General features: G+C 45.0%; 1 protein-coding gene across 2 annotated transcripts in view; it reads right to left on the bottom strand.

Moving 5' to 3' along the window:
• Positions 1 to 352: 352 nt before the first annotated feature.
• SLC13A3 (solute carrier family 13 member 3) overlaps positions 353 to 23,237 on the bottom strand; it is a 31,639-nt gene continuing 8,754 nt past the window's right edge. For both annotated transcript variants that reach the window (XM_088174965.1, XM_088174964.1), the window contains exons 2-13: positions 17,033 to 17,298; positions 16,539 to 16,702; positions 12,026 to 12,092; positions 11,111 to 11,296; positions 10,095 to 10,220; positions 7,788 to 7,883; positions 5,989 to 6,093; positions 4,894 to 4,991; positions 3,505 to 3,617; positions 3,059 to 3,220; positions 2,578 to 2,715; positions 353 to 1,994 (exon numbers count right to left, since the gene is read on the bottom strand). In XM_088174965.1, the coding sequence (XP_088031091.1) occupies positions 1,809 to 1,994; positions 2,578 to 2,715; positions 3,059 to 3,220; positions 3,505 to 3,617; positions 4,894 to 4,991; positions 5,989 to 6,093; positions 7,788 to 7,883; positions 10,095 to 10,220; positions 11,111 to 11,296; positions 12,026 to 12,092; positions 16,539 to 16,702; positions 17,033 to 17,268 (1,677 nt within the window). In that variant the 5' untranslated portion in view covers positions 17,269 to 17,298 and the 3' untranslated portion in view covers positions 353 to 1,808. The remainder of the gene's footprint in view (positions 1,995 to 2,577; positions 2,716 to 3,058; positions 3,221 to 3,504; positions 3,618 to 4,893; positions 4,992 to 5,988; positions 6,094 to 7,787; positions 7,884 to 10,094; positions 10,221 to 11,110; positions 11,297 to 12,025; positions 12,093 to 16,538; positions 16,703 to 17,032; positions 17,299 to 23,237) is intronic.

Genomic DNA, 23,237 nt, shown 5'->3' with positions numbered 1-23,237 from the left:
CAATCCCGTGCTGTTCACAGACAGCTGGCTGAGAAAGCAAACTGCAGGGAGCAATTTTCCCTTCCCATTCAGCCCATCTTTGCTAAATCATGATGAGGAGCGTGCAAGCAGAACGACAGTGCCTAAGCCCAGCACAGCCAAGCAGAACAGGGATTTGGGGGATGCTCAAAGGCTCTTTGGCAGAGCTGCCCTGAGATGCTGGGCCAGGGGTTTTCCCATTGCTCTGCTGCTTAACAGGACTGCACTGCCCTCCTGGGGAGCCACTGCCCAAATCAGGGATGAAGCTGGAGCAGGGGGAGGCTCGGGCTTTGCTTTTCTCCCCTCAAACTACAGAGCAAACAGGACCATGTGATGTGCTAACCAACGTGCTTTATTTTAAGTTTTCCACAATCATTAAGGATTTTGTTGGAACATTAAGGATTTTTTTTTTTTTTTGTAACTTGATGATCAAAGTTCCACATTCAATTGGTTTTGGTGATTTCAGTTCAACCCCCTCGAGTTCCCACCTGCCACATCACCCCAAGGTAACCCCCACAGGGTAACCCGTGCAGCAGCAGCTGTGGCTGGTGAACATCTCCCTGCCAGCCCTCCCACCTGGCCCTGGGGGTTATCAGCAGCTCAGGAGCAGGGGGATGCACTGGATCCATACCCCAGGCCAGTTCATCTTGTCAGCTCCACCAGTTTACATTGTCAGAGAAACCAGTCCCAGCACAGGGATCCAGTCACTCACCTTCCATAAAGCAAGAATCAGATCTTTTATCATTCAATCATCTATTTCAATGACTGATGATTTAAGTTTAATATTTTATATTCTTACAGAAAATAAAATAAAAATAATCAGATAAACTGGTGATTAAAATCACTGTCAATTTGCAATGCTTTCATTGAAAGTACCCAAGCAATCTGATTAAAAAAGACGTTAAGAATCAAAGCCTATTTTTAAGAAAGGTCAATAATATTCCAATGCATCTTGTCCACTGACCTGTGACTCAGCGGGTCATTTGTGAGTGAGTCAATCTCACAAACCTAAGACTGGCCACAGTTACCAATGGTGAAACACCACCAATGTCCAAAGTTACGTCAGAAATTAATTTGGTCCCAAACCCCCGTCCCTGTACTCAGTGCAAAGAACCAGGCAGCAATCGCTGTCCCAGGTTTCCAAAACATTGAACATGTTTGGAAACAAACTGTGGCCTTCCAGTTTCCAAAGCATGGAGCAATGCACCGAGTCCTGCCGACACATCTCCTGAGTCACCCCTTCACACACAAACCTGAGGAAATTCTCTTCATCCTCCACGAGAGAATTCCTCATGAGGTGGCATTGGGACCCCAGCCTCACACCCTGCCAGAAGCACCTGGCCACGCTGCCTTCTCCCCGGGCAGATTCTGATACACTCACTCACATTGGGTTGCACATAAATAATCCAGTTGCCTCCACCCTGCTGCCAGGGCTGCTTTCCAAAACGAGGTAGGGTATCAGAAGCTAGAGCAGCAAGGCTCGTCAGCTCTCATGGGGGGACAGGCATCTACCCAAAGATGCTCCATGCTTACAGGTTGTCCAGTTAACAACCACCTGTGACAGAAGGACTCTGGGAGAGTCAGATTTGTACCTGCAAAAGGTGGGGAAAGATCTCCAGAGAAAATAACAAACGGATGTTGTGACACTGACCAGAATTTCTAAAAATAAAATTAAACCAGAAGGTCCCACACAGTGTGAGCAGCCACGTGGCTTTTCCTCCTGTGCAAGCTCTGATGATTCCAGTGCCCCAGGCCTAAGTGAGCGAGTCCTTCCCCGGGGGTGGCTTTGTTCATATTTTATTTAGTGCACTTAAAGTGACATTTTCTACAGCTGTCAGAAGTGAGGTGGCATTTTCTGCATGGATGTTGGCCCATGCAGGGAAGGTCCCCAGCTGGAAGATGCTCTTGGCCCATGTGTTCATAGCCAAGCTAAGAAGCAGAACTCCCATAAGATTCATGAGTAACCCAGTTCTTGCCTACAAAAGAAATACAAAGACAGCTGTTGAGTTTAGACTGGACATCTACAGCATGTGAAGCACGAAGTTATTTGAATGCAAACATTATAAAAATGGAATATAATTGCTGCTAATATTAGGAACATTTTAAGCAGGCTTAAAGCCACAAAGGCCATTCTGCAGCTGCTTACCAAGCTTTGATCCATCAAAAACATTAACATCTGTTTAGCCTCAGGAATGCGAGCAGGAACTGGGACTAAGCCTAATTTTACTCATAAAATTTATTCACGGAGCTGGGGAAATTTTCCTGCATCCAGAAACCTATGAAAGTTGAGCTACTGGCACTAGAGGAACAGGACAAGGGGCTGGGGAATGCTGACCACATTCAAGACCACTTTTGTCACCATTTGGAGCCATGGTGGCTCCAAATTTCAACTTCATACAAGCTCCTCCCATCCTGTAACTTCAAACACTGTTGAGAACAGTATCAGACTTCTGTCTTCTCATTTCACTACATATTGAAGTACTAACAGGACAGAAAAATCCCTTCTTTAAACACTCAGGCTGATTGTTTTCGTCATTTTATTTATCTAAAGGAACTTACCATATCCTTGACCATCAAATGTCCAGAGGAAAATGCAATTGAGTTGGGAGGTGTTGAGACTGGCAACATGAATGCATAGGAGCATCCTATAGTTCCTGGTATCATTAAATAGAGGGGATTTACTTTCAGACGAATGGCCTGGAAAACCAGAAAGGAACAGAAATTGGACCTTGGGGATTCGAGCTGCCAAGAGATGAATCAAAGGATGCAAATAGCCAGTGCACCGTGCACAGGCCTATCCCACACTCTGGGATAAATAATCACATCTCTCACAACAAAATCTGAAGGATTATTATCCTTCAGTGCCCACGTTATGCTACAGGGCTTGTTGCTCCCAAGGGTTTTGAAGAGTCTGAAGCTCAGGAGCAGGAAAATTACCCAGAGCTTATCCCAACACAGACCCAACACAAACCTGCCCACCCAAGGGGCAGGGCAAGGAGGGAGCAGAGGACGAGCTGGTCTTGCCATGGGAGGACCTTACCAGCTCTGCCAAGACAGGCAGGAAGATGATAATAGTGGCAGTGTTGCTGGCAAACTCCGTGAACAAGGCGATGACAACCGTGATGAGGATGACAGCCACGGGGGGTGGCACACCCTCCAAGGGATGCAGACGCCCTCCTATCCACACAGACAAGCCAGACTCCTGCAGAAGGGCAGAGTAAAAACAGCAGTCATCCTCCTGCATCCCTGCAGGGGACCTGGTCCTCTCCTAGAACTTGTCCTCAGGGCATCTCACAGCAAGCAGCTGGCAAGGAGTCGTAGCCTCCTTAGTTATCTGCTGTGTATTGCTGTCACTCGGAGTTGAGAAATGTCCTGTGAGTGTGATGACTCCACTGATACAAGTTTTCCAAAGCCAAATGAGAACGCCAAGTGACACCCTGATAAAATCCAACCCTGCTGGGCAGGGTGATGCCACATGGGCCTCACCTCACAGCCCTTGGCCATGGCAAAGCCTCCTCCAAGCAGCAGGATGATGTTCCAGGGCACGGTCTCCTGGGCCTTCCTCCAAGTCAGCAAGGGCTGGGTCTCTGTGTTTGGTGCTGGACAAAGAGGAAAGGGCTGTGTCAAACACCCACCCGAAGAGGAGCATCAGTCATGTCCTGCCTGAATGGTAGCATGAGTCTGACAGCAGTGCTGGAGCTCACTGACCAGGAGCTGCTGATCAAACACACACATGGAGTGTCTTGAGGTAGCCAACTAAAGGAACATTTAACTTAGAATCGGATGTAAAAAAAATTTTTTTTTTAAATATACATATATATATATATATATATATATATATATATATATATATAATAAAGTCTTCTTTGAGGCTTTCTTAATATTTAATATCGGGTTAATTTTCTCTCTGTAACAGACATAAACATTGTCTTCAAGAGATGGAGTCCATAGAACGAGGAAATTTTCAGCCATCTGAATTCCAAAGATGTTATTAATTACCCATTTGTCATTCAACAGCCAGTGAGTTTTACAGCGAAGAGCTCATCTCCCCTAAAAGCCATTTCTTAATATGTGATAAAGTGAGCTCTGTTGTATGGAAGGATGCACTAATGGGGCTGAAATTTTCTGTTGAAAAGGGCAAATATTTTATCCACAGGAGGCCTGATTAAACATCCTCCTGTGTATGGACAACACAACAAATGTGCATGACTCAGAGCAGCTGCTATTCTGTTCCCACAGAGCCCAGGCAAAGCTCCATCATCTACAAAGGTCCTTCATCAGCTACTTCTCCACATACAGATTATCTCTTATTTCAAGTGGTTTATGAATTAAAATTTGTATTTCATTGCTACTCAAGAAGACTGACCCAAGACTTCAAAACCTGCTGGAGAGTTTGAGCTTTGGGAGTTCAAATTCTAAATTATTCTAGAAACTGAGGAAGTGCACCTTATCTGAGAATAGACAACTAGCCCAGCTCTGCTCTCTCAGAGGTGCATGCTCCCCTTGAAGGACAGGAGCTGTTGGGAAGTCAAACACCAAACCTCTGTTCCACCATCAGGTCTGCCATGGTAAATGAACACCCATTTCAGGTCACTTCATCCCACCATGGCATCAACCCTGACAGCTACATGAGCAACTGAGTCATTCCTGCCATCAGCAGCAGGGCAGTGACTGCTAAACCTCTGCTGGTACTTCAGGAAAAAAAAAAAAAAAAGCCACTTTAGGGTCAAATGGCACCTTCAGGCCACACTGCTCCACACAGCCAGTGCTGCTGCTGCAGCTCCAAGGGGAGAGACCATTGCTTCTTGCTCCATGCCTGCCCTGCCAGGACACAGGCAAGCACAGAGTCCCTGCCTGGAGGGGTCTCCTACTCACCTTTCAAGTCAAACCACCACCTGAAGGAAGGTTTTTGTGAAGGGAAGAAGAACAGTATAATCACAATGGTGATTCCCGTAACTGCATCTGAGATAAACCTGTCCAAAAGCAGCAAAAACACTTGTAAGAAGCACAAGCCTGTAGAATTACAAAGTTTATGAGAACAGGGATTTACCAAAGAAGATTACAAGTTTCCATCAGGTTTGAACAAAGCTTGTTGTTCACTTTTCTTTTTTAATTCCCTGTCGAGCTACATTTCCACCATGGGCTGTGAACCCCCCAGAAAAGCTGCTCTACAAAAGTAAAAACCAAGATCTAATCCCCTCCACACTCATGTTCTGGTTTTCTGATTGCAGAGTTATAGGGACAAGTTTTCTCAGCCTGATGCAGGGACGAAGAGAGACAGAGCCCAAACCATCTTATTTATATGAGCTCTTTGCAAAATGCTCAAACTCTCAGGTGAAGGCCAGGCTCCATCCAGTAAAAAGCTTAAGCATGTGTGAGATTTAAGGAGTTACTAACTGATGAGGAAAAGGTCCATAACTACTTTGTTATATTAAGGAAACATTTATCCATTTATCAAACTAGGATTTTGTTTTTTAAAAACCCACAAAACAATGAAGGTCTCTTCTTTAAAGAAATAACAACACCCTCTCTGAGCTGTAGCATTCCCTAACTGCTGTATCTATTCATCTTCACAAGGTATGGTTGTCACAGGGGACACAAACTCGGGAAACAGACAGGATAGCACTTGGAATCAGCTCCTGCCATCTTTCTTCAGTCTTCAGATCCCAGTGAAATCAGTGGACTGACTAGAGAACTCAGTATTTCACTGTAAATATACCTATAAACAGCATTCCCAGCATTAAATCCTAGGGATGGCCTCAAACAGACACATCACAACTTCCCACTAGCTTCATGCACCTCCTCTAGGGGAGAGAAAAAGCAACATTGGCTCTGCTACTTGATGCTCAGTTAATTTATTCCAGGAAACCTGAGTAATACTGTTAAGCAACACAATCAGAAACTCAGGAATGTCAATAATTCGGAAATGTTACTGCAAAATGGCAGAGTGGAATGAAAATAAAGTCTTACCCTGGTGCAAACAAGCTGGCCCAACCTGGAATGAATTTGGGATCCCTGGAGAACAGCATGATTGCAAACAGACAGAAGAAGAAGAAAATTGCCTGTTCTGCAAACCTGAAATGAAAAAAAAATGAGGTTAAAATGCTGATGGGGTGGATCCAAGCTAGAACAAGTATCCAGCTCCTGCTGCAGCATCTTGGCTGAGAAGTCAGGCTGATTTTCTAAAAACAGCTACAGTGAAACATTGGAACAGATTGCAAATCTATTTTCAAATACTGGTGTTTGCCAGCAATACTCTCTTATTGGAAGACATTAAGGAGAGGCAAGATGGGGATCAGGAATGTGACAACAGTTGGATGCAAGGTTGAAACCCTCTGGGTGTGGCAGAGAGGAAGAGCCCAGCAGCTCCATGGTCATTCCTCTGACCTTGTCCCTCCAGGATGGCAGCCAGGGATGGTGGCACTGCAGCTCAAGCAATACAAAAGGATGATTGAGATTCAAATCATACATGAGACAGCAGGAACAAATTCCTCCAAGGTCAGAATCTAAACACTGTCCCTTAGACACATGACAAACAGCAGGTAAAAGGCAATATCATTCACTAAGTATCTAGTGGAGTTAAGATTTAACCAAGGTTTAAGATGATGCCTCGAAATTCTATTTAAAATCTCTCTGAGCACAAGCAAGGCCATATAAGCCCTTGGGAAGAGGCTGCTCGAGTTGATTTTTAGTTATGGGGGTGCTAATCAAATTGGTAGAGCTCAGCTTAATGCACTTTCCCACTCCTAGACCTCAAAGTGGGACTTTGATTCTTTCAGAGACATTTTGCAGGCTGCTCGATAATGTACTGAATGGAACAAATAAACCAATTTCTTTCATTTACAGCACAGGCACAGGGAGCTGTCTTTGAAGAACCACTCCATGTTCCACACAACAGAAATAATTACAATGTCGGTAGCACGACACAAACATCGCTGGATATTCACAGCATTGCCCTGAGTATGAAAATATTATTTTACAGATAGGGAAGCACAGACCATTTAAGGATAAACCCTGCAGTTTCAATGATCTTTAGTTGCCTTGGCTGCCCAAAATATCAGTGGATGGTTTCTGGAGATACTCAGCTTTTCCTACTTCCTCCTTTTTTTGGCATTTCTCAGAAGTCTAAAACTCATGTTTCTTTCTGCTGGTGTCTTACTCCAAAATATAATCCCCATCATGGCAGTTTGTACCAGCTTTTACTTTCCTCACTTGACTAGCATAGTTGAGGGAATTATTCAGAAAAAATAATTTGTTCCATGGCATGGATCTGACTTCTTTCTGTATACTTTCTCTGAGCTTCAAGATTTCTTAAAGTATATCCACAATCCATATGATTCATATCCATAATATGATTCACCAGCCTTCTCAGCAAACACCTCCTGCTTTGCAGGACAGCTATGCACAAACCTTTGAAATCCAGCCTGTGTTGGTTAGCACCTAACACACACAGAACTGGGTTTGTTCCTGGAGTAGAAAAATCATAAAGATTAATTAAACAACACAGCATGAATTCCCTCTGTAACAGGAATGTTGTTCTTCAGAAGATTTGAGTGCAAGCTGCTATTTGCAGTTATTCATGCTAGCAAAGGTGAGGAGGCTGGAGCACGCAAAAAGCAAAGTTCAGCAGGTTACAAACAGACTGAGTAGAAATACAGGTATAATTTTCTTTAAAAAGTTCCATTCCCCATAGTCCTCCACTCTTAAGACAGGATATTTCCAAACCCACTTCATTTCTTTTTCATTTCTATCCCAACTTTACAACTCACTTTGTTGGACCCAGTTTCTGATAGTCCTCCTTTATCACCTCCTTGGCTCGGGCTTCTGCATCCACTCTTATATTTGACTTTTTTGTTTTCCAGCCCCTGCCAAGAAACACAATTATATTTTCACGTGCATTTTTACATGCCTCTGACATACCTAAGTGACACATAGGAAATATGAATTTTCTATGCAGCACATGCAGAACTCAGTGTCCTCCAGCATCTGCTCTTCAAGGTTCAAAGAGCTGCACATCTCTGGCAGCTCAGTTTGTGTTATCTTCAGATTATGAAGACTAACAATGAAAATCTCTGCTGAGGTAAAGGTAATAAGGCTTTATTTTATATATCCTTTGTCTCTGCATTCATACAAAGGAGACCCTGCAGAGGTGAGGAAGTTTCCTCTCATTTATATTCTGAACTGTTTCCTCCAGCATGGACTGTGATTGCCAAATGAAAGTTCCAACATTGCAGGGTTTCCTTGTCTTCCTTCCAAGCAAGTTACCTACTTGGACAGAAAGACTAGGAATAGGGTGACACAGAAAATTAATCTGTCCCTTCACTTTTCAAGTCACTTGTAATTTCCTGGGTGATCCCAGGATGCTGCTGAGGATCAACAAAAATGTGAGGAATTTCTAAGTGGCTGGGAATGTTAATGTGCTCCTGGCTAAGCCTCTTAGCCTGGCTGCACTGACTGCACACAGTTTGCTCCTTTGTAGCATGTGCATACAAATTATATGTTCATATCTTGCACTTCATCTCCCATCATATCCCATGACACTGAACCTGCTTTCTAACACTGCCTGTGACCTTGATTAAACCTACAACCCCAAATTTCTGTATCAGAGTCATCTGCCAATCACCATGGTCCCTGCCCTTCCTTAATTCATTTATTGTTTCAAAGGGATATGGTGGCTGGATGTTCTGTATAGATGAATGGTTGATCATTCAGAAGCTCCTGCACTTCAAGTTCCTGGCCCTTTAATTTCTTGGTTTTTGGGAGGTGTTACTAACAGCAGCCTCAGCTCAGCCAGCCCATACCTCATCCTTTTAATGCCTTTTGCATTCAAGCAAAGCCAAAGTCACCTGCTGCAGGCACCAAGGAGCTGCCACAGAGCAGGTCCAGCCACGATCCCCAAGCAGCCACAGCCCAGGCACCCCAAGAGGCTCCTGTGGAGCCGTGGCTGTGCCTGTGGAGCTTTGCAGGTCTCCTCTACTCCCACCACGGGGGAATTCTGGTATCCACACTGCTCCAGCTCTCCCAGCACAGCCAGCCTTGTGCTGGGGGCAGGAGCCAAAGCAAACACAGAGCAGCACGTTCCCGGAGCCCCAGAGCAGCTCTGCACTCCAGGGCTCTGCTGTGCCCTCACCTGCGGGGCTGGGGCTGTGCCGTGCCCAGCCCTCGCCAGGGCATCCAGCCTGGGGTGCCACCAGCCCTGGCACACGGTGACAGCTCTCAGCAGTGGGAGCCAGCCCAGCATCACACAGCAGCATGCAGAGCCTCCTCAGAAACCCCACCAGCAAGTTAAGGACAAGCCTTTGGCATTTTCTGGATTAAAACTTTCCCATTGATCTTTTTTTTCCCCTATGTCTGAGACAATGTAAATATTTGGACACCTGTTCTCTTTTTTTCTCCCCTCTCCACATTTGCATTTTAAAGTCAAAACAACAATTAAAGGCTTTTCTAAATATCACAAATTCTGTATGATCCCTGGAGGAAGCAAGACTGACTTTGTTGCTGTCACTTGTGAGAGTGTGGAGGGGGAAGAAGGTCTGAGCAGTGCTGCAATCACTTCAGGTTGTGCACACTAAGGGGTTGCATGTGTCCAGCAAAGATTTACTGGAAAAACATGTTATTCTCAGTTACAGATTAACATGTTGTTGTAAAATTAAGCCCTGTTGTGAGGTAATCTGTTCCAAACCCAGATTTTTGCCCCAAGAAGAAATCCTGTCTCTTTTATGGGGAACTACAATTTTATCACAGTCTTCAATGCTAGATCCTGCTTTTCCTTCTGTCATTAAAAATCTGCCATTTACCCTCCAGAGACCAAGGTAAACAACAACCTTTAAAAATTATACATTTAACTGAATGAATATAATACATACTCTGTACACGTATTTCAGTTGGATAAGGTATATGTAACTATGAGATATCTTTAAAATCTTCCTGTTGTATATCAGCTTTTAAAAAATAGATGACTGTAAATTCCCCCACTTTTCAGGAGGGTAGATTTAGGCTTGAGAAGCATGATGAATATGTATTTAATAATGCTGATACAACCAGACTACATATATGTATAGTTAATATCAACCTACCTGAGGTTAATTCCTCCATACAAGATGGAGATCCATAGCCATCCCATGAGAAGAAAAATCAGCATTAAAGGAAATGCAAACATAAACCAAGAACCAAAGTTCACCACATCACATTCTGGAAAATAACTAAGCAAATGGGAAAAATCAAGTTAATGCAAGATGGGAAAGCACCCTTCCATCCACGGGTAAAAAACATCTAAAATCAGCAGTGAAATATCCCACAAACCTGCCCCTGTGCATTTAAAAACTATCCCTGTATGTGCCTTAGGAGTTATGTGCACCTAAGGAAATGTGAGGAGACTTGTGCTGGGACAACTCCCAGGCCACCCTGCCACCCCCATCTCACCCAGCCCAGCTGTGCAAGCCTGCAGGGAAAGATCTGGAAATCTTCTCCAGATGGTCAATGTCTTCATACAAAGATACTCCTGAACACCCAGGATTAAATTCTGCTACAGAAACTGCTGGAGAGTCTGGACACGAACCTCACAGGGATGCTGCAGTGCCCAGGACAGGCTGTATGTACTTCTTGTAGAGCTCAGCAAAAGTAAGAAATATCTGTGGGCACTTGGGCTGGCACAAATCTCTCTTCCTATGCACATAGGAGGAACCTTTTATGACTAAGAAAACAGGCCAGAAGTAGTGAGTTCATTATTTTTCTTTCTCCCACACAGCAGTAGCTATAATTGCTCACAAAGCACTACACAGTGTGCTTCATCAAAACAGTTACCAGGTTAATTGTAGGCGTGGAGTCAAGTCCCATTAAATTCAGTGGGATTAAAAGCATCAGTGAGGTGAAGCACACATGCTCCAGTTTGGCTGACAGCCTGCCTGCCTGCTGCAAACCTGCTTATTAAGTCTAAGGCTGGTGCACTCCCTGCTTTCATTCCCCAAAACATTCTGGAAGGACATGGATTTTCCAAACCAGCACTCAGCACAGAAAGGAGTTTCCTACAGGGATGAAGAAGGTGTCTCCATCTTGCAGGATTTACAAGGATCCCCAGGACAGCCTCCCATACCTCTTCAGCTGTCCCAGCAGGATGAGGTTTGGTGCAGTTCCAGTCAGCGTTGCTGTACCTCCAATGCTGGCTGCATATGGGATTGAGATGAGGAAACCTTTCCATATGTTTGCTTTGTATTCCTCCTCCTTCTTTAAGTCTGAGAGAGCATCACTGGAAAGCGCCTTCTCCTCCGCCAGATCTTTGCTTTAAAATAGTCCAAAAGAGAATCCGGTGAAAGCCCTGGTTTAAATACAGTGCAACCACTTCAGAGCCTTGACAGAAAGAAAATTCCCAGTTTTTAGAAATCCAAGCTACCAGTGTGCTCAAGGACAGCTCAGCAGCTCAGTGCTGCAGACGGGTCTGTGTGGTGAAGTGGCACACAGAGCTGTCAGCCCTGCAGAGGACAGAGCACCCTCAGACCCACCACGGGAGCTGAGGGTGCCTGTGCCTTGCCCAGCCCCTCAGCAGCTGGTAACACTGAGCATACAGTCCACAGGACTGCCGAAAGGAAAAAGAACTAAAATCTGACAAATTTGAGGAAAGAAACATCTGTTACTGTGTTCCTGAAAAGATGCTTCCTCCCTATCCTCGTTATCAAAGCAGAACCATTGCCAGTGTGTAAATTCTGGGGGATTTTACATCATGGGCTTCACACATTTGATGTTCCTGAGAAAATCAAGGCACAAATCCTCAGCAGGAGACACCTCTGGCTATGATTTCACAGTGGCTGAAAAAAAACCTCTGTAGTGATTTGGACATGCAGAGGGATGCTGGACACACAGAGGAGGGTTTTTATCATCAGGCTGCTAACGACTGGGATGTTTGGCATAATCAAAACATTGCAATGATTGAATTTCAAATTCCTAACACTTGGTCTAGCTCAGGGGATAATTCTCTCTCAACTCTCTAATACAAACTTTATAGTTAACTTACTCCTCAGTACTTGCCAGAAACTGCATCTCAGTTGGTACAGTGTAAAGTTTATTCTGCTGTAAACATGCTGAAAAAGAAAGATGAGGACTTTAAAACAGTTCAAAGCATCTAGAAAATTCTCCTTGAACCAAACAGAGGGACAGAAGAAACAACTACCATTGTAGAGGAGGGGCTGTGCAAAGGAAGGATGAGCTCACACCAAGGGATGGGGTCAGGAGCACCTGGCAGGGATGAAGGATCCCACCTCCTCCTGCCACTGCTCCAGCCCCACCACAGCACCCAGCTTCTCCTCCAACACCCCGCCTCTTGGTTCCTTTACAGCTTTTGCCACAGGCCAGCCTTAGGGATCTTCTAACACAGGCAAAACTTCCAGGGCATCCCTTACCAAGTCACGGGTTTGGGGTGGGTTTTCCTGGGGGAGGATTAACCTTAAGTCATTCATAGGAAGAAACACTTTTGGGCCTTCTGTAAGGCAGGTTCCCCAGGGCACAGCAGGAGCACTTCTGTCACTGAGCTTCATTCCCATGGGGTGAGAATTTTACACCCTGCAGACAACTAATGCAGTCACCATAAGGCTGTAATTCCTTCTTTAAAGACAAGAGTGAGACACATTTGGGGATTAGGTTTTGTACCAGGTCCTCCAAAAGCCACCTTGACAGCAAGGACCACTTCAAGCCCATCATCCTCTCCATAAATGACAGACCCTGCAGGCTGAGCAGCCAGTCCCAGTAAACTGGGAGCTGCACACCACTTGACCACACCAACCCACGGGAGAACTCAGAAATCAAAAAATGGAAATGCAATACAATCGCTCTCTGTTAGCAGACCTGACATTAAGGCTCGTGGCATTTGTGGTCATGGCTTGGGGTTGGGAGATGTGCTGCCAAACTCCATTTCCCATCTTCCTCACAGGAACTTGTGAGTTTTATCCACCTTCAGCCCAGGTGGTCCTTCCCCACCCCTGCTGCCTTTCCTTGTCCTCTCTGTGTTTTGGGTTTTGGGTCCAGAGGTTTGTGTGCCTGCACTTCCCTGCACTCTGCAGACAGCTACAGATAGAGCCCAATCCCTGCTACTGCCACCCAAGCACTGCCCAAATTTCCTTGCACCCCTTCCTAGCCCAAAACCCAATCCCCTTCCACCCAGCATGACCCAGAGATCCAGAGCACGGAGAGAAGGCAGGGGTCAAAGTCTGTGCACTCACTCACGTGTGCACCAAAGGCACTGTGCTCACTGCAGCTCAGTGAACCAAGGATTCCTGCAATGTCATGTTTTACACATCGCTAATTTACTGGATTGGAGTTAATTGCCTTGGACACACACATGCTGAGCTTTCATCCCAACCTTGCCACGATGAAGGGATGTAATTAGAAGGATGAATATTAACCCATGGTTGACTGTTGAACCCTCAATGGATTTAACCCAAAGGCTCGAACACTTCTGTCCCACTGAAGCCCAGTCCTGGCTCTGCAAAAACATTTCATTCTACCTCAACATTTTTTAATTTTTTTCCCCTGCTAAGCTCAGACTACCAGCCCATCTGGGCAGGACCATCTGTGAGTTATCTTTCAAGGAAGGATTGCAAAGGTAACCATGCAAAGGAAAGCCAGGCATACTTCAGAGTTCTTCCTATGAAACTTGTAAAAGAGGAATTGAAAATTATTACACATCCGTAAGTCAGAAAAGACCAAAGATATCAGAGTTTGGACCCATCTGTACACACCTCCCAGAGAGCAGTATGAGGATTCTGTGACTATTTCACCAAAATACCTCATATATCCTAGAGGCAGAAATGCTTTTCCTATATAATTTTTTCTTTAATGACATTTTTACTGTTTCTAAAAGGTTGAGAAGACATGAAAAGGACTATTTCCACCTAATGATGGATGCAGGCAACAGTGCTGTGGCCACACCCTGCCAGCACTGCCTGGGATTAGGCAGTCAAACCAGGCAGCAGAGTCCAAAAATTCACATTTCCCACCTTCCCCTTTAGAGACATAATTTCCAGGTCTGTGACTCAGTTGCACCTCAAGCACTGAATGCAGTTTATCTTGAATTTGCAGAATATTCTCTATGAAGGAAAAACTAATGGAAATATTTTCTTGTGATTTTTTCTGGGAGATATTTAAGGTGCTCAGAGAAATGAAATATTGCCAATGATGGGTTAGTGGGCAGAAGCAGGAGTGAGGAGAGGCACAGCAGCTTCCAGCTTGTCACACACCTATTTCTGGAGATGTCAGACAGAATTGCAGGGCTCACCTCCAAAAGGAAAGTCCTAGAAGCTGAAAAATGTCTGTTGGTGATTATAAATTTATAATCCTGCTTTGATCCACCAAAACCACGTGGGACTTCAGCCACTCAGCCTCACTACCTGCTCTCTTGCATCAGAAGCCAAGTGTGTGAAAATGAACAAATTATTACACCCAGTTTTAGCTGTCAATGACACAAGAATGTAAATATTTGCTGATCTATAACATGCTGCCCCCATGGTTGAGCATGGACATAAGTGATCAAAAGCTTGAATTCTCTCATCAGGAAAAAAGTGTCACCAACTGATGTGAGATCACTTAAATTCAGGCACTGTGTTGTGTAAGCAAAGACCTACACAAAACTGGTTTCACACACTTGTTGAGGTTTTTTGCTCTAAGTCAAATGCTTTGAAATGTCACATATTTTTTATTATATTTTAAATTATTATTTTTAACTACTCAAATATATTTTAGCCTCATGGACTCTACTACAGTGTTATGAAACCAAATCAATTGGCAAGCTGATCTTACCACATGCTGTTGTACAAGTTTTCTTCCACATACAGCTCCCTTCACAAATGAATCTGTCTTTTTTGGAGCACAGATCACAATTCAGATAGATTATAAACAGTTAATAAACTATGAAATTTATGAGTATACCTTTTTCTTATCTGCACATCTCCACTCCTAAGTGTAACATCAGATGCATCACTTATGACTGACTTCAGGTTTAGGGCTTCCTTCAAGGAACTCCACTTTACTCATCCATTCAGAAAGATTACAGAAAAGGATGAGTCTACCTTGGGACACTAAAGGTCAAATAAAAAGTCTACATGAAAATACAGATTTTGATGTAAAAAAGTTGCACATTTTACAGATGATTGCTCCTTCAGTTGTATCATAAATAACTCTTAAAAGCCTTTATCTCAAAAAAAAAACCCCAAAAAAACCAAAAAACAAACCATCATCACACCATCACAGGATATTTGCAAAGCATCACTTTATTCAGTCTTCTACTTGCATGCCCCTCCCTTGCCTTTTCTGCTTTCTCTTACCACTGCAAGTGTTGTGAGTCAAGGATGTTAATTCTGTGCTTAACAGTGTCTAGGACAAGAGGGGGAATCTTCCTTTTATGTGTTCCCAAACTCTACTGTATTTACAGTCACAACTACACAGTCAGTTTCAGAGGCTGGGGACAAAAAGGTTAAAAGCAGATTGACAAAACACAGAACAGGAAATTATAGCAAGGAAATCAGTTGGGTTGATTTTAATAGATGTGAACAGTCAAAACTTCATAAAGCAAACATGATAAAGCAACCTAGAGTGCAAATATCTCGTGATTGCTAAGCATCAGTGATGAATGATTAATTATATCTTTATTAGAGTGTGCACACGTTAGAGCCTTCTTCTGGGGACTCCTTTATCTGCCTCAGCACTCAGCAGGAACTAAGAAGCCATTGCTTTTAAATCACACAGGCAGATGAATTACTAATTAGTGCAAGAAGAAGCGGAAGAAGCTGTGACTACTGCTCCAGCTATCAGCAGTAGCTGCAAAGGGGATGTCAGGATATCATTTCTGGTTTGCTGTTTCTCATCACTGCCTGCCAGAAGCCCAAAGTTCTGGTAAATGGCTTGTGAAGAGAGGGCTGGAGGAAAGCCTTACCTGGCCACACACCCCTGACCTGTCCTCAACCTGCTCAGGAACAACACCAAACAGCAGCATTGAGATGAAAAAAAATCACAAAGCACTTTACAGATAGATATTTAACCTGCCAGCCTTCCCTTGAGTCCTTGCTTTCTCCTCCAGCTCAGGCTCCAGTCCCATGGGTGAACAAAGAGGAAAACAAGAGAACACACGTGTCCAGCTCTGTGTGCCACAGGGAGGGACCTGCCCTGTCTACAGCCCTCCCTGGCTCCAGCCATCCCCACAGCATCCCTGCAAACCCCAGCACCACCGTGCCACAGAGCTGGACTTCACCCTGTGCCAGCAGCAGCTTTATGGAGCAGGTTGGCTGGGCATCTCCACTTTTTGGTTTTCCAGGCCACTCACAAGCAGTGCCTCTTGCACGACATGAGGAAGGGGAAGGATAAAAGGGAGTTTTCTGCCAATATTCTTCCACCACGGGAATAAAGTGGGACCAGCCCTGAGATCGAGCTGTAAGCTAAGGAATATGTTATTTGTGGCAGTGAAGTCAATAAAATGGGGCAGATTTGAGAGCAGCAGGGCAGACCTCAGCTGGCGTATACTACTGCCCTGTCTCAATTACCTTGGCTTTCTTCATTTTCCCTGTTCATATCCTTAGATGTGTCTTTGTCCCCAAAGAGGCTTTTTAAAATTGCATTTGCAATTGGAAGCATCATAGCAGTGGAAGCAGTATTACTTAACCACATGGACAGGAAAGACGTTGTCAACATCATCCCTAAGATTAGTCTGAAAGAGAGAAAAAAGGAAAAGCTGAATTTCTTCATTTTGGCAAGTTCTCTGACACATTAGGAAGAAAAGCTCATGTGCAGACATAACAATATCAATACCAAAAAGGATTTCTTTGACCCTTCTGAAACTGGATGGAGCACAGGTATGGGGCACGAGTATGAACCAAACGATTCTGTCTGTGCTCCCCTGGCCCAGGGGCAAACAGCTGAACAAACACAAGAAGCTGGAGGTGTGGACAGCCCCACTGTAGGAGCAGCACAGCAGAGCCTCTTGGCAAGCACCTGCAGCTCACATCCCCCATGGAGAAGCCCCTGCTCCCATAGTCACCTGGCTGGCTGCACTCCCACCAGCATGAGCACCCGGAGAGCAATCCTGCGGTGTAAATTCCACTCCTCAATGGCCGAGGCCATGATTAAACCACTGAGGAAGAGGAAATTGGTGTCTAGAAAGTATTGTGGGCAAACTTTGTTAGACGGGAGGATCCCCAGGAAGGGAAAGAGGACGATGGGCAGCAGAGCTGTCACAGCCAAGGGCAGTGCCTCCGTGCACCAGTACAGGGCCATCAGCAGGATCACATAGAGACATCTTCCTTCCTGCAAAGGGAGGAGAGGAAAAGTGAGATGTGGCATTGCAGAGACATCTTGTCACTTGGAGACACGTAGAGAAGCAAAATGCTCCAGTTACTCCCTTAAGGATACAGTACTTCTCCAAATCATTTCCATCAAGTACAACATCTTCCCCCCTACATTGTGTAAGGGGTTCAGGGCTGATCTGAGACCACAGCAAAACCAAAATCCTCCTTGATTGCCTGATCTTCCCATGCGCTGCAGGCTCACAGGCATCAACCAAGGAACCTTTGGAGAGCAGGAACAGTCCCACAATGTTGAACCAGGGCTGGCATTTCTGTTACCATGCTCAAGTGTATGACCCATTTAATGTTTGTGCTTTCCCTCCAAATTCCACAGAGCGTGCTCTGCAAAGCCATGCAAGGACAACCTTGGGAGATATATACACCACACATTTGCAACAGGCAGCACACAGAAAGGTTTCTTGTCTTGGATCAGAGTCTCCCAAGAGATTTGTGAGAGCCCATTCCATGGCAACTGATCCCAGCCCCTACGGAAATCAGTAAATCAAGCACCCTGGTGTCACAGCACTTCCTGCAGGCAGGATCGCCCGGCATCACCCCGGCCTTGGCCAAGGCTGGCAGAACCCCAGTGCCCCCACACTGCACTGTGAATTCATCCTTCCACCCGGGAGGCACAAACTAGACCAAAGCCATCTGTCACTACAGCCAAAATAATGAGCAGTGGAAGGAAGTCAGGAGAGCGGCCCCAAGCCCAGGATGGGAGAGCCCAGTGCAGAACTGGTCTTGGTCACGGCAGGGCTGAACAGGGATATTGTCAGCAAGCACAGGCACAGTGCCCACAGCACTATAAATAACTGCTGAGAATCACTTGGAAGCCACAGAACTATTTATTTTATCACTTTTCCAGCTTGTTGAGCAGGTTGAATTGCTACTCAAAGGCACCTCTGTCCCTCTGCTAGGACCTTCCTCCCCTGGACTGAGTCTGGGCTTCTGAGAGGGAGATGATGGCTCTGCTCCCTGCCAAGGCTGGGAACAGCGTGGGCTGGGGACTGTGGGCAGCTCCATTTTGGGGTAATGTGGTCTCAACCACATCATTTGAGGGTTCAGCCAAGCACCAGAGCAGGTACAGCACAGCCAGCACCTGCCTGTTCACCTGCAGGCCTGGGCTGAATGAGCCAACAGGGACTCATTGTTCACTACATCTGCAAGTGAGAGTTTGAAAGGTGGACAAAATGATAGAATTTCTGATTTGCTTTTAGCACCCAGGCTTTGCATTCACAAGGGATCCTGCCCCAGCACTTCAGAGTACATGGGAACATGAACACAGCAGAACTGAGTGTAACTCATTTTACATTAATTGTAGCAGTGTCAACGCCTCATATGAAGTGCCCAAGATCTGGATTTAAAGATCACTTTCAGACCTAATTTTAGATGCCAATAAAATGACATAGGAGAGTGTGTGAAGCAAAAGCCTCAGGCTCAGCTCAGCCCTGGCACCTGGCAGCTCTCATGGGTTCCCTGTGCTTCACTGCCCCCAAACCAGCAGGACCAGAGCAGCAAACCTGGCAGTGCTAAACTTTACAAAAATGAAGAATCATGTTTTAAAGCGTTTGCCACTAGATTAGTGATTTAATTCCTGTGCCAAATGATGATTCCTCTTTACTGTGGCTCATTTTATAGGCAAAGAAGTAGCTTTGCTCTCATTAAGCTCTTTTCCATTTGATTTCCAACGGCCATATGGATAATTTTTTTCTCCCACTGGCAAAATATTCTTGAGTTTCCTGCAAGGAAAGTTGCACCAAAGTCAACTTCAAAATAAAAACACTTTGGATCTTACAGGAGTAGAGCAACTGAAAATATTTAACAATGATATAAGAGTATATCAGTGAAGGCTTTAATTGACTTTACAAAATAGATGATATACAATTTACAAAACTAATTATAAGTAATGGATATTTATTCTCCAGTGTATGGAAAATGTTCTGGAAAACACTGCAATGAGACACAGCTTCAATCTAATAACTCCTCTTCACTGCAAGATCAAAAGCCAAGGGGTAAAATCAAAACAGGGCAGAAAGAGCTGCTATGTGAAAGGCTTCCCTGGATTTTTGAAACCTGTATGGATCAACAGGAAATCACTTGAAGTAAGTCATAGTGCTGTTTATCCAATTTCTTCTACCCTAAAAGATGACAAATTGCAGCTATATTGAAAAGGTTTTTGAGACAGGACCACCACTGAACAAAAGAAAGGAACAAGACCAATCCACAACAACTTCAATTTCAACCAAGCATTCCCCATATGAAAAAACAAAAGTCATCAATAAAATTAAACCAAACTCTCTATGAAATTGAAAGCCTTTGATTTCAGGATATTTCGCAAATGTTAATTTAATTGACGTCCCCAGTGTTTGGTTAGTACACAAACAGTAAATGCTAACAAATGGCAGGAGAATGGTCCTTTAGGGATTTGGCCAAGGGTGCTCCTGGACAGGCTGAGCTGAGCTCGCTGTTCTGTGTGACACCATCCCCTCCACATCATCTTTATCCTTCAATCCCTTGGCTGCATCCTTGTTAAGACTCCTTTTACTTCTTATATCTCCCTGCAGCTTTGTATTTATGTATTTCAACAGAATTCTATCAAAGTTCATGATGGCACATATGAACTTTAAAATGGATCTTGTGATCAGGTTAATTTTATGCCATTTAATGATTTCCAGGAAAGCACTTGTGGCTCTGGACTGCAGCAGCTCTTCTTCCTGTTGCTCAAGAGCCTTGGGATCGACCTCTGCCCCTCCAGACACAGATCCTGTCTTTGCTACACCCAAGGCACTGGGGATTTTCCACCCTGGGGGACCTGCTGAGCTGTGGCAGAGGAAGCCAAGCCACGAGGTTGTCTCCTGTGGGCAGGAGAGCTGGTGGTCTCCGGGAAGGGCAGATGAGGTGTCCCAGGGAAAGGAGGCTCTGGCAGGGAATGTGGGTCAGGTAAGGCTGGCTCAGCCAGGCACTGAGACAGACACAGCCACCAGCCCCCAGTGCCAGCCTGAAAGGGACACCAGGATCTGCAGCTGGACCTTGTTCCCCATCAGACTCAGTGCCCACAGCTTCCCCACCAGGCAGACTCAGCTCTCAGAGCAGCCCTGCCTTGGCATTGCCAAGCTTTGGGTTTTCTCCATCAGCCCCTGAGCTGCATGGTCATCACAGCCCCACCAGCCCACACAGGCTCCCCCTGTAACCACCCTATAACAGGGTCAAAGAGTGGCAGATGGGGCTCCTCCAGGACCTTGAGAGCAATACCAAGAGAGATTTTGGCTGAATTGGAGCTTTTCAAGCCCTTTTATCCCATTTATCACAAAGAAACATCGTACCTGTGGTATACAGAACTACTTGGAGCAAAAAATAAGCGCTGAGTGCTGTCATGTCACAGCTGTAACTGTGCTACCAGCCTCCAACCTGTTCTCCAGCAGGATGGACATGTGAATCTGATTTCTACTAACCCAGCTCCTGCTAGCATTATGTAATCTGGACACAACCCAAGCCCTATTTACCAGCCTCCCTGGCAGTGGAGTAGTTTTGCTCCCGCTGGCTATTTGCAGAGTGGCTACAAAGGGGCCAGTAATACAGGGCCACAAAGCTGCAAGACCTTCAGGGAATCTATTTTCCTCTGCTAAAATGACATAAAGCTTATTAAACACTTCTATGTAAACTTCTTGAGGTATTTTATAGTTGGCCAAAAAAGAAAAAAAAAAATCTCTGTTTTAAAATGAGACAGCTGAAGTCAGATAAAGTGGGCAAACTGAGTGTGTGGCAAAAAATCACCAACTCAACAAATAGCAGCCTGGAAGACTCTTCTCTGCTTTTGTCAACTTTCACACATCCCATACACACAAATGTCACATGAACCACCTAGGCTGTGGGCAGCCAGTCCTGTAGCTGTGTTGAGCTAATCACATATCATGATTTCCCACCTTTTTTTTTTTTTAATACTTCCCAAGGGAGGCTACAGATCAGCCTGGCATGGGGTCAGCATCCCTGGTGATCTCCATCTGTACTGGGGCTTGTAGAAATACATTCAGTTTATTGGTACACAACAAACTCTTCAGGCAGTTCTTGCAAAATTACTGTATGTACATTGTCAGAATGTACAGATTTTAAAGAAACCAGGTTTAGATGTATGAAATTTTAAATTTCTGCTTAATTACTGTCACAGTAAAAATATTTATTATCAGTCAATTTCTTATGCTGTAGGATTGCACTATCAGAACTTTGCTCAGTATAGAACAAAAATGCTTCACTGAATGTGGCTTTTTCTGCACTGTCCATCTGGCAACAGATTACAACATTTGTGTTCATCACCCTCAACACCCTGCCCAGGGATTTCTCCCTCAATTCTTCCACATCTCTTTTCACAGAACCACAGAAACTAGTTTGGAAAAGACCTTTACAACCATTGAGTCGATCATTGCAGACAGAGGCAGGAATCAGGCAGGCATGTTTGATATGCAGTCGTGTTTTCCAATTAATATTGACTCTTGTCAATAAAGACTTCCCTTTCCCCCAACCCAGGTATTGCTGCTTTCACATCCTCCCAGTGCCAGCTCGCTCTTTGCCAGGCTTGCCCTCTCTCTGGACGTGGTAAAATGTAATCACTGTACTTTCAGTTATCCCCTTCTTTCCCCACTGAAGTTCTTGCTCCCATCTTTTAACTGACCATTGCTCCCAGTTTTGTGAAACTGGCCTTCTCAAATCACCACACACAAACACTGCAGAGATGGACTTTGTGCATGAAATGTGAAATCAGGCTACAATCACTTATTTCTCCTGGCAAGTTGTTCTCTAACTGTTCCCTGCCTGTCCATGCTCCTGCTATGCTCTCCAGCCAGGACTCAGCTCCCCCCCAGTGTGCAGGACAACCCAGTCCCATCCCCTTTGTCACCCCTCTGCCCACAAAGATGCCCTTCATGCTCTTTGCTTTCCAGTGCAAGCGATGGAATTTTTCTTCTGGAAGATCTTAAAGTCTCCTTGTTCTGACCAGGAGGACCCATTACATCCAAGTTAATTTTAAATTGCTCTATGGCCACCGAGGAAGTCAAGTCTGTTTTCTGAAGGCACTGGGCCCTATTTGCCTGCTCAGAGCTCCTTTTAGCAGATTTGGCTGCCTCAGCTGTTACCAAGCCAAGAGGCTGTAGACATTGAGTTCATTAGAAGCTGTTGGAACAAGCTCTTTGCACAGCTCATTAAAAGTGCCCCCATGGCCCTTCCAGCAGAACAGTTCCTCCAGCCCCTCCTGCCCTGCCCCAGCTCTTTGCAATCATTCACAGCCCTCCGAGCAGGGGGGTCGCAGGCACTTCCACTCACGGGACAAATATTCAGCCATTTCAGCAGCAACCAGAGCGTGAGGTGACACACAGACCCTTGTGCAGAGAACTGCCCCCTGGGAAGTGGCTCCACACAGAGTATTTCCTTCTGCTGCCTGATGTGAAGGACACAAACCACTGTTCCACCACACAGCTTGGGGAGCACACCCTGAGGTCTCAGCAAACACACCCACAAAGCAGAAATTTCATTTCTCTGTTTAACAGAAAGGAGGCTGCAGACAAAACCATTTACACCAGCCTCCCTCTACACAACCATCACCTATCAATTAAAAACGAGGGCAATTAACACAACAGCAGCAGAGCCAGTCCTGTCGCCATCCCTCTGTAAAGGGACTCACATAGGGATCTGAAGAAAATCCACTGCAAAGTGACAGCTGGCAAGAGCTCTAATCAAAGCCTGAAGATGTGGATGCTGAAGTCCCTCACCAGTAAGCAAGAGCAGACTTGATGGATGTTTTTTCCCTTTTTGGGTTTCCAGGGGGATGTCACTTAGGTGTAGGTTTCACTGGAAAACTCACTGCACCCCCATCACAAGGTATCACTCAAAAAGGACATACTAATCCAAGAA

This window comes from Sturnus vulgaris, chromosome 17 (genome assembly GCF_052056855.1).
Source record: "Sturnus vulgaris isolate bStuVul1 chromosome 17, bStuVul1.hap1, whole genome shotgun sequence".
In the NCBI taxonomy this organism is placed as follows: domain Eukaryota; kingdom Metazoa; phylum Chordata; class Aves; order Passeriformes; family Sturnidae; genus Sturnus; species Sturnus vulgaris.
The sequence above is the reverse complement of the archived record's forward strand: the minus strand, read 5'-3'. Positions and strand labels throughout refer to the sequence as shown.